We start from the raw sequence: 12,357 nt of genomic DNA on the forward strand, positions 1-12,357 counted from the left end.
TTTTTTTTTTTTTTTTTTTCATCAGGTCACCTGAAGATGCTTTTGTATATTGCTACAAGTAAGTCATTAGTGGGTTTGCAGCAGAACTCACCCATGAAGAGGCTGAGAAATTAAAAGGTGCGTTTGTTCAACAAAGAAACGATAAAATACATTTACTTAATGCAAAAAACACACACACACACACACATTAAAAACGAGTTTTGATTGTTCTGCTAGTACTGCTGGTTGTGACCAATCTCTGATTACAGATCCAACCAAAATTATGTCGTACTAACAAATTGTAAAAGTGAACAACCAAAATTATAACTGTAATTTCTAAATGTTTTCTATTTATCCTATATAATTGTGTGCAGGTGAGCAAGGGATTTATGGTGTAGATGAAGAAATTATATACTCCATAGACGTCGAACCCTCTAGCCGTCATAGGTTGTTGCCGAATGATATTAATAACCAGTTATTTAAAATTGTAAGGGTTCTTCTTTTGGTTCGGTAAATTACACTTGTAAGGTTCACTTGAAATCTTGGAAAGAACTAAAACAAAATATGATTTGATATGAATGAAATGCATTATAAAGAACTAAAATTCAATCGTCCAGATTTGTTGGATCCTAAAGCCTAACTCTAAACAGTTCTGAAGCTTATTTCATTTAAAACGTTTGCCATAATAGCCCAGCCCAAAAAAGTTTAAGACGATTTCATGAAAACTATAAAATAAATAAAAATTGGTCAATGAACACAAAACATAGATGTTCTTCAATTTCATTCCCTTTAACCCAAGAAAGTGAAAAAAAAAAATATATATATATATATATATGTACATGAATTACTTAACTAGAGCTGTGAATTATTTAGGCTATTTAGGTTGTCCTAACCCTAAGTATTAAATATAGCCATATCACTAGTAGGTTTGTATCATATAGCCACAAAAATTTGTTACAAAAAAGTGAATAACAAATAATAGCTACAAAATATTACAAATTAGTGACAAAATGTAAGATAATAGGTATTGTAGCTAATTGGTTACTAAATGTAGCTATATAATTACAAATACTAACATAGATAATATTGTAGCAAAAATGTTACACATTTAGCAACACAAAATATTGTAGCATTGTGGTACACAACAGTAAATGTAACAAATTCGTAGCAAAAATATGTGACCAAATTTAGCTACAAAAGAATTCCTAAATTTCGACCAAATTTTTGACAACATAAATGGTCAAAGAATTTTGTGACCAAATTTCGACAAAATTTTGATAAAAAGTTAAAACTGTCAGTAATTAGTCAAAACTTTTTTAGAGCAATTATTTTGGTCGAAAATTAGTAATTAGGTTCACGACATAATTACTAAACCTAGATCTGCTTTGAGACGCCGACTTACCAATACAAGAACAAAACAACAACGATGCCTCTCACTCTCTCAATTTCTTTGCTGGACGTTTCTCTATTGAGTCTCAATTTCTTTGACTAAGATGGATTTTGTGAATTTATGATTGTTCCAATTATTATAAAACTTGATTAGACTCGATGGGGGGGGTTTGACTATTGATTTGTCGATGCTTGTAAAGAAAGGGAAAGATTGATTTTTGCTCTGAATTCTCGATGCTTGGAGGGACGATTATGGGTTTTGAGAGTCCAATTATTATTGTTTCTTCACTTTCCAATTTCTAAGGATCGCTGAGAAAGAAGAAAATATTTTTCTGAAGAGACCCAAGATGGATCGGTACAATCTAACTCGCTTTCCCAATCTGAAATGAACGAGCTTTTTTCCAGGTAAATAAAATATTACATAAGAAATTATGGGTCATTGTGAGTGTAATTATCTATCTAGCTTAAGAAACAAAATTCATTGGAAAGATGAGTTTGTATTATAAAGGTAAATAATAAAAATTTAGCAAGAACCTAACACTGTATGTGGTTTGATTGTAATCTTTTGGAAAAGATAATGTATCATGTTTCCGTTTAACAAGTATGTACGCTTACATTTAGGAATGCCACCTTGCTAAATTGATTTTTTTTTTTTTATCTTTCAGGAGATTAAGGATAATATAGGAAGTCGTTTTCGCTTCGGTAGTCTTCCACACTTAAACAAATCCTCCTCTAAATTCTCAGATACTTCTAATTTGGTAATGCAAGAAGAGTTGAAGGCTGCGAACTTAAAGATATTAGAAATGGAGAAAGCACAAGCAGAACAAGCTAAAGCGCAGGCTGAGCAGGCAAAAGCGCAAGCACGGCAAGCCAAAGAGATTGATTATTTCAGGATAGTGTTATTCAAACAATTTCCCTACTTGGTTCCTCCAAGTGTTGAGGCTTTGGATGGAGATGATAATTAGTATGTATTGACTTTTCTTTTCAAGAAAAAATTCAGTTTTGAATATAATTTTGTAAAAAACCAATTTTGGCCATTTTATAATATGAAGTATTCGACCTCATTTGGGTCAGTAATATAGAAAATTTCGACCAATCAGGTGATCGATAATTATTGACTAATTTATTCATCAGGAGATTTTGACCTTTTTTTTGTCGTAATTATTTTTGACTACCATACTGGTCATAAATTTTTGACCATTTGGTCAGTATTCTCGACCATTTTATTGGTCAAAATTAGTTACAAATATATATATATATAGCAATTAGTAGGAATGAATACAAATTAACTGTGTAGCAAATTTGCCACGAAGAGTTACGATGTAGAAATTTGCTACGATGATATAGTTACTAAGTTTATTTGTAACTAAAGTGTAACAAATATGTTTTTGCTACAAAATATTTGTTATATCTACAAAATATATAGTAACTATACATGTCAACTTTGGTAGTGTATAATCAACTAGAAAATGAACTCCATTTTTACAAATGCAATGTCGTCAAATGTTTGAATTTGAACTTATAATCCACTGGGGTACACGTATAGGATTCCTTTTCTGGATAAGAACAAAAAGGAGCAAGTGCTTCTTGTTGAGCTTTAGGGAAACACAAGGAACACTAAAGTTTTGTCATCTCTTTTTTTGTTTTATACTGTTTAGGTCTTGTTATCTATTAATTTTGTGTTTTCTTAAATTTCTGTATATCTCGATATACTCATTTATTCCGCATATTATATTTCTTCTTTACTACATCAATTCGACTAAAATAATTTAAACGGATAAAATGGATGAGAAAGCTGTGATGAAGGCCATTATGGCATCATCCTTGAAAGAAAGTATGTGTTCTTTATTCATGGAGAAATCGGGATCATCTAGGTCTAATGTTCGGTTTGAATATGTTATTTATTTATGAGTTATAGCTCGTTTACAAGTTTGTATACTATTTCTATTGAAAAAAAAAATGTGTACCAACAAAATATGAAAATGCTGATAAATTAAGCAATATAAATAATTTATGTAGCCTAAAAAAACGTCTAACATAGATATCAAATATAAAAACATTCGAAATAAAAGACAGGTTTCTAACTTGTAAATTGAGAATATCAACTTACTATACATTATCAATCAACCAGCCAAAATAAGATATGCGCAAAAGATACCCAAGTCCGAATCCTACTTATTACTACAATTACTATGTGCAATGTATCTAAGGATCCTAACCATGCGAAAAATATATGCAATGTCAACTAAGCATAATAAAAGATCCAAACAGTATATATATGATCCAAGGTTGGGGAGCAGAGAGCATTTGTAGCTAAGAGTTTCTTTAATTTAACCCTCAAGCTATGGCTCTCATTGACTGTCTGGTAAGGGATCTAATCCTCTTTTCAAAAGGCTGCCTCTCTCTCATCTTTAATCCCTATCTCTATATCAAAGTCTTTTTGACATTCTTGATGTCAATGGTGTCCATTAGTTGAGAAAGTTACAAATGGATGATATGTGATGATGATGGTGAACATGTCATAAGCTCCTCAAGCCCCATGAAGGACACGTCTCATCCCATTCAATCTTTCTTTTTACATTTTTCCTTCTTTTTTTGCAGTCGAATTATTCCTTGCGTAAGAGTAGCGTATACCAATGGTTTATACTTCGATTTAATTTACATTGTACTGATAATTCTAAGTGTTTGTTAGATAATGATACAACGGATCATGCATGCGCTGTATATTTGCAGAGATTGTTTAAAAAGGCATAGTCAAACAAACAATCGATAAAAAAAGAATATTAGGACAAATACCCATCACACGTATTGACATTATGTTCTATCGGTTAAGTTCTTTTTTTTTTTTTAATGTTAACAAAAGATTAGCTGAGTCATATACACAATATTATGCGGAGATGTGCGCGCATGGCATGCCAAACAATCAGCTTTTACATTTGCATTTCTATGAATAAAAAATAAAAAAAAAAGAAGAAAATTCCTCCATGTCCATCGAAAACGGTTAAATTTCGTTCAATAGATTCACAAAACGTTTATTCTTTGTATATGGTCTAAATATTGGGTTTTTTCTCGTAGTGTTAAATGCTATGACTTAGGCTTTATGACGACGAGTATATGTAGAAGAACTCACTTTTTGTTCGCCTTAGGCTTCCTCAACCTTAAGCACAGCTTCTAGTTTGTATTCCTTTTTCAATTAAACATCATCACCTGATTTTAACCGGAGTGCGAAATGTATTTCTAATTTATATATTTTTAGATTAAAGGTTTTTTTTTTTTTGGGACAAAGAGATTAAAGGTTTAGTTTCATAATCTCTTCAATATAAAAGCAATTCAATGTCCGTTTGTAAATTCCAAAAGATCTTTGATAAAAACACTAAAAGTTGAGTTTTCATAAGTGCAAATGCAAATGTAAGTACTAAAACAAAAACCATAGGAAATTTTCCTAGTCGACCCAAAGCCTCAATTTGATTATCACACCCAAGAGATTTATTGTTGTATATTGTATTTGAGAGTTCAGACTGATTTTAATTTAAGACAAGATAGAATTACTTTGTCTTATATATGTCATGTGGAAGATTCAGAATGGAAAGTTTTGTAAAATTTGGGATATTCTACTTTGAATTAAAGGACACGATAATTGTGTTTAAGAATACAAAATAAATAAATTAGCCTGAATAATATTCAAATGAGATTTAAAAGCTATTCGTACACTAATAATAGATCATTTGTAAAACCATCAATATTGGTGTCTACCCCTTAACATAATTAGCAAAGTTTTTTTTACGAATTTTTATTTTATGTATACAGCCACTCAGCAAGTGTCTTGATTGGCGATTAATTGGTTGATTAGTCCGATCGATAATCAAACAATTTTAATGTCAATCATAAAATGCTTCCAGAAATGGGATATCTTTTATGGCACGGAATTACCCAAACGAAATTAGAATAATGGTTTCTTAATATTCCTTCAAATACAGTCAAAGGTGTGCAAGTGGTTAACAGTGTCTATAAATAAGCTCATAGGAGAGTGAGTAAGTCCCACCATACCTTCCCAACACAAACAACTTCTCAAGGTAACTTCTCGTTTCCTTCCTTTATCATTTGAACATATATCAGTTAGCTACAAAGAACTAATCCTTTAGCATATAAAACACATTAGTACGCACACACGCAAGCAAAAACATAAAGTTAAAAAGAGCTTGCGGTGATGGACAAGAAAAAGTCAGTATCTGGTTCCTCTTCATCTTCTTCATCTTTGGATCATCTTTTCGGTCCAAGAGTCTCTCCTTCGTCTTCTTCATCATCAACAACAGGATTGTTCAATTCTATTTTCCCACCAACCTCAACGGTATGAATCAGTATCATCATCATCATTCTATAAAAGATATACATCGTATTCACAGAAATTTCCTTTGTTCTCAACTCAAGGAGACGCAAGCAAACTTGGCAAGTCGAAATGGAGCTGCCAAATATCCACCTACAAATTTGGGGATTCCAAGTGAGTTTACTCTAGTTAAGAGTTTTGGACGTGTTAGTCCTTTTAAATAAAATTAATCTTTTTATAGCAAAATAAAATAAAATTAATCTACTACACCTAAAGGCTAAAACTAAGAATGAAGTACATAACACAACGCTTAGTTATTAAAAGTGAGAAATGTGGATAATGGGGTGCAGATGAGAGAGGAGAAAGGAGCAAAAATAAGGAGAGAAAGAGTTACCAAAATGAAGAAACACAACCACCATGCAACTTGAGCTCATCCATATACTATGGAGGCCAAGATAACTATTCCTATTCAACTACCAACCCTGATGCTGTAAGTCCCCCACTTTCATTACCACAATATTTTTGTTGCATATCGACAAAAACACTAGAACTCGGATTAGGTTTCCAAGCAGAGAATTCACATAATACAAGAAAATTGCGTTTTCAAAACGGAAGTGGATATATGAGCTATATACGTTTTGTCATATAGTATATATTCATTTGGATATAATATATCTAAGTCTACATCTACTTTTGCAAATGCCCCATTGTATTAACTCTAATAATCTAGCTAATTCTGAATTATACAGTATAAGAAAGATGGAGAGGAAGGCGATTCTGAAAGTGCTCCAAGAGGAAACTGGTGGGATGGTAAAACAACAACATTTTTTCTATTATATAAATGCAGTCTCTCATTTTTTTTTTTTTTTTTTTGATATACTAATATTACATGATTGATCGTTTCTATATACTATCTTTTAAATCAAAATATGCAGGATCGCTTTATTACTAATTAGCAAACCCTAGCTGATGAAGCACGATCGATAACGGCGTAAGTGGTAACTGGTAAGGTACATATAAGCATATATAAACATCATAGATACTTGCGTATGCCTCACAGGTTTTCCAGTTAGTAATATCTCTTTGATACCGTTCACTCGCAGGGACCTTAATTAAGTGAATATGGAAGTTGACGTATCCAAATATATTATATCTACAAATGTAAACTAAAAAACTTGTGAAAGTATATATTAAGGATCAATCATAATCACTGATTGATACTCATTTATATTACGTATCTTCCCTTTATGTAAAGTGTATAATGTAATTACTTTCTCTCTAAGACCCTAGCTAGATCTCTACTTGTATATAACTCGGTGTTGTATTCACAATTATATATTAATAACATAAATTTTTTACATGGTATCAAACAGTCTACGATCCATAGATCTGTAACTCTCTCCGTCGTCAATTTTTTTTTTCCTTCAATTTTCTGCAGTTATATCTGCTTCTCCTTCCATCACCGACACTCTCACCTCCAATAATGTTTCTCTCCTTATCATCAACATGGCCAATGTCACCAAGCTCATTCCCACAAATTATCTAATGTGGAAACTCCAAGTTTCTGGCTATGGTTTGCTTGGTTATCTCGATGGATCCATCGTGATTCCATCTGCCACTACCACCACCAACGACGTCACGCTACCCAATCCCGAGTTTGATCTTTGGAAACGTCAAGATAATCTGCTGTATAGTTCCCTCTTGGGGTTTATCTCCCTTTCCGTGCAGCCACTTCTCTCTCGGATTACTTCCTCCGCTGCGATCTGGACAACTCTAGCTGAGACCTACACTCAGCCAAGTCGTGGTCATGTTCAACAATTGCGTGATCAGCTCAGACTGTGGAAGAAAGCTGATCGTACCATCGATGAATATTTTCAGGGTCTTACCACTCATTTTGACACTCTTGCTAACCTTGGCAAACCGATGGATCATGAAGATCAGATTGAGCTCATTCTTGATGGTCTTCCAGATGACTATCGTCTCATTGTTGATCATATTGAGAGTCGTGATGCTCCACCTTCACTTGCCTATGTGCATGAACGCTTGCTTAACCGAGAAGCTCGTCTTCTCTTTGTCTCGGCTGCGGTTCCGTCATTGCTTCTTGTCACGACTAACGTTGCCACCATCGCAACAACAACAACAACAACAACAATTCCAACAACAACTACACTCGTCACAATGCCAACAACAACAGGCAGCGATACTCACCAAATAATGGTTCTCACAACAATCAGCGAGGTTCTCACCCCTATCAAGGTAGATGTCAGCTGTGCAATGTTCACGGTCATTCAGCAAAGAGATGTCCTCAACTTCAGCGTCACTCCTCCTCCTCCTGCTTGTCGCAGCAGAGTCCGTTTACACCATGGCAACCCCTTGCCAATCTAGCGATTGGTTCTCCTTACAATGCTGATCTGTGGGTTCTGGACAGTGGAGCTACTCATCACCTCACCTCTGACCTGCAGAATCTTGCCTTGCACCGTCCCTACACTGGTGGTGAAGATGTTGTGATTGGTGATGGATCTGGTCTTCTCATCACACATACGGGTTCAACAATCCTCTCTACTCTTTCTAAATCTTTTGAGTTGGAAAACGTTTTATGTGTTCCCAATATACATAAAAATCTCATTTATGTTTACCGGTTCTGTAATGCTAATCAAGTCTCCATTAAATTCTTTCCGGCTTGGTTTCAAGTGAAGGATCTCAGCACGAGGGTCCGGTTACTCCAAGACCAAACTAAAAATGATTTGTACGAGTGGCCAATCTCCGCATCTCAAGCTGCTGCGTTCTATGCTTCACCAACTCCAAAGACGACTCTTTCTTCTTGGCATGCCCGTCTTGGTCATCCGTCCGCTTCGGTGCTACAAACAATAGTCTCTCGTTTTTCTTTACCATTGTCTTCTTCTGCTTCAGCTCCTTTGTCTTGTTCGGAGTGTCTCCTTAATAAAACTCACAAGTTATCATTTGCATCTTCTTTTATTACCTCAGTTCGACCACTTCAATATTTGTTCACTGATGTTTGGACATCACCTGTTGCCTCTGTTGACAATTTTAAGTATTATCTTATACTTGTGGACCATTTTACAAGGTACACATGGTTTTATCCCCTACGAAACAAATCTGTTATTCAGAGTGTGTTCAAAGCATTCAAACCTCTGGTTGAAAATCATTTTTGGGAAACGACTCAAACCTTATATTCTGATAATGGTGGTGAGTATATCGCTCTCCGTGGCTATCTCGCTTCCCATGGCATCTCTCACTACACTACCCCGCCGCATACCCTGGAGCACAATGGTATTTCTGAGAGAAAACATCGTCATATTGTCGAAACTGGTCTTGCTTTACTTTCACAAGCTTCCATGCCTCTCCGCTACTGGTCATATGCCTTCTCCACTGCGGTCTATCTCATCAATCGACTCCCAACTCCGAGTTTGTCCGACATCTCACCCTATCATAAACTCTTTGCGGTACCACCAAATTACAACAAGTTACGAGTTTTTGGTTGTGCTTGCTTTCCCTGGCTTCGTCCATATACAAGTCACAAGCTCGATGCTCGCTCCAAACGGTGTGTCTTCCTTGGTTATTCATTAACTCAAAGTGCCTACTGCTGTCTCGATGTTCAATCTGGTCGTGTCTATGTCTCAAGGCATGTTCAATTCCTCGAGATTGACTTCCCCTTCCGCTGTTCTGTCCTTGCTCCTGCTACATCTGATAATGGTCTCACACCGACCGCATCTGTCATTCCGCTCGTACAATCGTTCGCCCCGTGCTTAGATCCTCACCACCCCTCTCTATCTCCATCGCAATCCACATCATCCGCCAATACCACCACTGTTCCAGCAACTCCTTTGCCGCTCAACGCCTCTCCTCCTTTGGTTCTATCTCCGGCGGTCTCTTCGCCCTCTCCGGTAAATCTTTCGTCTCCTATCTCTTCCTCTTCGATATCTTCTCCATCTTCCTCTAAGCCTACTGCTCCCACAGAAAATGGGCCGCAACCCACGGCCCATACCTTACAACCACCTCCAAATTCGGTCCCACAACTAAATAACTCTCACCAGACCCAAACACAAACACGAGTCCACCAACAAAATTCAGTCACTGACCAAAATGATTCTTCAACCTCACCTTCGTCCCCTACCCGATCTGTAACTTCCGATTCATCGTCTTCCTCCAACACACACTCTGCTCCGGCCAATGCTCAAGCACCACCACCACCACCAACCAACATACATCCCATGTCTACGAAGGCAAAGACAGGTATTTCAAAGCCGAATAAGCGCTATTTACTCACGGCATCTCTTCCTTCAACACAAAACGGAACCCCACACTATTAGTCAAGCCATTAAGGATGAGCGTTGGCTTCGTCCTCTCACCGATGAAATGAATGCTAAGCTACGCAATCATACGTGGGATCTTGTACCACCACCATCTCCGAGTGTCACCATTGTCGGTTGCCGTTGGATCTTCACCACCAAATACAATCCTGACGGTTCCCTTAGTCGTTACAAGGCCAGGTTAGTTGCCAAAGGTTATACTCAACAACCCGGTTTAGACTATATTGAAACTTTTAGTCCTATAGTTAAGTCTACCACAATCTGTATTGTGCTTGCGTTGTTCTGAACTGTGACTGGCGAATCCGATAACTTGATGTTAATAACGCATTTCTTCAAGGTCATCTCACCGAAGAGGTCTACATGTCGCAACCTCCAGGATTTGTTGATCAAGATCATCCTCACTATGTGTGTAAACTTAGAAAGGCGATATACGGTCTTAAGCAGGCTCCTAGAGCTTGGTACAATGAACTGCGAGACTATCTTCTCACTGTGGGCTTTGTTAATTCACTGGCAGACATGTCTTTGTTCATTCTACGGCAGGGACGCTCAATTATCTATATGTTAATATATGTTGATGACATATTTGTCACTAGGAATGATAATGAGTTACTCAATCGTACACTTGATGGTCTTGCCACAAGATTTTCGGTTAAGGATCATGAGGATTTGTCTTATTTTCTTGGTGTCGAGACTACACGGACACCCTCTGGCTTACACTTGAATCAGCTACGGTACACCATTGACTTACTGACCCGCACAAATATGCTTACTTCCAAACCGGTTCACACTCCTATGGCCACTACTCCGAAGCTCCAGCTCAACTCGGCAACAAAGTATCAAAGTCTGGTTGGCAGCTTACAATATTTATCTTTCACTCGACCTGACATCTCCTATGCCGTGAACAGATTATCTCAATACATGCATTCTCCAACAACATCTCATTGGCAAGCTGTCAAGCGCTTCCTCCGCTATCTTCAAGGTACTTTAACGCATGGGATATTTCTCAAACGACAAAACTCTTTGTCTCTTCATGCATATTCTGATGCAGATTGGGCTGGTGATTCTGATGATTATGTCTCCACCAATGCATATGTCCTCTACATTGGTCACAATCCAGTCTCATGGTTTTCGAAGAAACAGAGAGGAGTTGCTCGCTCATCTACGGAGGCTGAGTACCGTGTAGTCGCCAATACCTCCTCCGAACTTATATGGGTTTGTTCACTACTTCAGGAGCTTGGTATCCGCTTACCTCTTGCTCCAACAGTTTATTGTGACAATAAGGGTGCTACCTACTTGTGTGAAAATCCTATTTTCCACTCTCGTATGAAGCACATTGCTTTGGATTATTACTTTATACGCAATCAAGTTCAATCGGGAGCCTTAAGAGTTGTTCATGTGCATACCAAGGATCAGTTGGCTGATGCTCTCACCAAACCACTACTTCGTACAGACTTTACCACTCTCTCAAACAAGATTGGAGTTACGCCTTGCCCCTCCATCTTGAGGAGGCGTATTAAGAATCAATCATAATCACTGATTGATACTGATTTATATTACGTATCTTCCCTTTATGTAAAGTGTATAATGTAATTATTTTCCCTCTAATACCCTAGCTAGATCTCTACTTGTATATAACTCGGTGTTGTATTCACAATTATATATTAATAACATAAACCTTTTACTGTATATATGTCTTAAAAAACATCATATGAAAGAGAAAGTAACAAACAAACAAAAAAAGAGTGTATATCTTAATGTATAAAAGATTAAGATGAAACTATTGACAAAAAAAAAAAAGATTAAGATGAAACCAATGTCAATATAAAATGGCTTTGACATGTTGGTTCTTTATGTTTCGACAAAGGCAACAAGTTTAGGCAAGTCTCTTTGTAATGAAGTCGACGTCTGTCCAAAAGTCTTTGTATTAAAAAATTGAAATGTAATCCAATATCATGCTGTTTCGTATGTAACTATTTTATATCATATTCATAATTTTATATACGTAATCAAAGTCCAATAGTACGAAATCGAACATTGCTGAGCGAAGCGAAGAACAATGACGACAAAACGTTTATAAGGACAGCCTCAGAGACGGCCCAATAGTCCATGTTGGGCCTCAGGTTAAAAAGGAAGAAGGAGAAAAATTATAAAAAACGCCGTTGCCGGGGATCGAACTCGGGTCACCCGCGTGACAGGCGGGAATACTTACCACTATACTACAACGACTTTGTTAACTGGACTCAATAAAATAGTTTAATGTACTAAGAGAACAAAATGACACATTGATATTGGAAAGTCTTAAAGAGTGAAAATTAGAAAATTCATCAAATCAAA

The 12,357-nt window shown here is 36.4% G+C and overlaps 2 protein-coding genes across 3 annotated transcripts; both read left to right on the forward strand.

Annotated features, from left to right (window-relative positions):
• Positions 5,421-7,008, forward strand: LOC104782445. 2 transcript variants are annotated; one of them, XR_767010.1, is made up of 7 exons: positions 5,421-5,441; positions 5,528-5,716; positions 5,797-5,866; positions 6,043-6,182; positions 6,442-6,502; positions 6,628-6,697; positions 6,796-7,008. XR_767010.1 is itself a non-coding variant. In XM_010507379.1 (7 exons), exons 2-6 carry the CDS (start codon positions 5,576-5,578, stop codon positions 6,642-6,644), a joined length of 429 nt encoding a protein of 142 aa, XP_010505681.1. In that variant the 5' UTR covers positions 5,421-5,441; positions 5,528-5,575; the 3' UTR covers positions 6,645-6,690; positions 6,796-7,008. The 2 variants fall into 2 exon arrangements, 1 of the variants encoding a protein (XP_010505681.1); XM_010507379.1 differs by having other exon boundaries at positions 6,628-6,690.
• Positions 7,199-10,023, forward strand: LOC104784298. The gene is made up of 2 exons (XM_010509345.1): positions 7,199-7,948; positions 8,008-10,023. Exons 1-2 carry the CDS (start codon positions 7,199-7,201, stop codon positions 10,021-10,023), a joined length of 2,766 nt encoding a protein of 921 aa, XP_010507647.1.

This window comes from Camelina sativa, chromosome 4 (genome assembly GCF_000633955.1).
Source record: "Camelina sativa cultivar DH55 chromosome 4, Cs, whole genome shotgun sequence".
Lineage (NCBI taxonomy): Eukaryota > Viridiplantae > Streptophyta > Magnoliopsida > Brassicales > Brassicaceae > Camelina > Camelina sativa.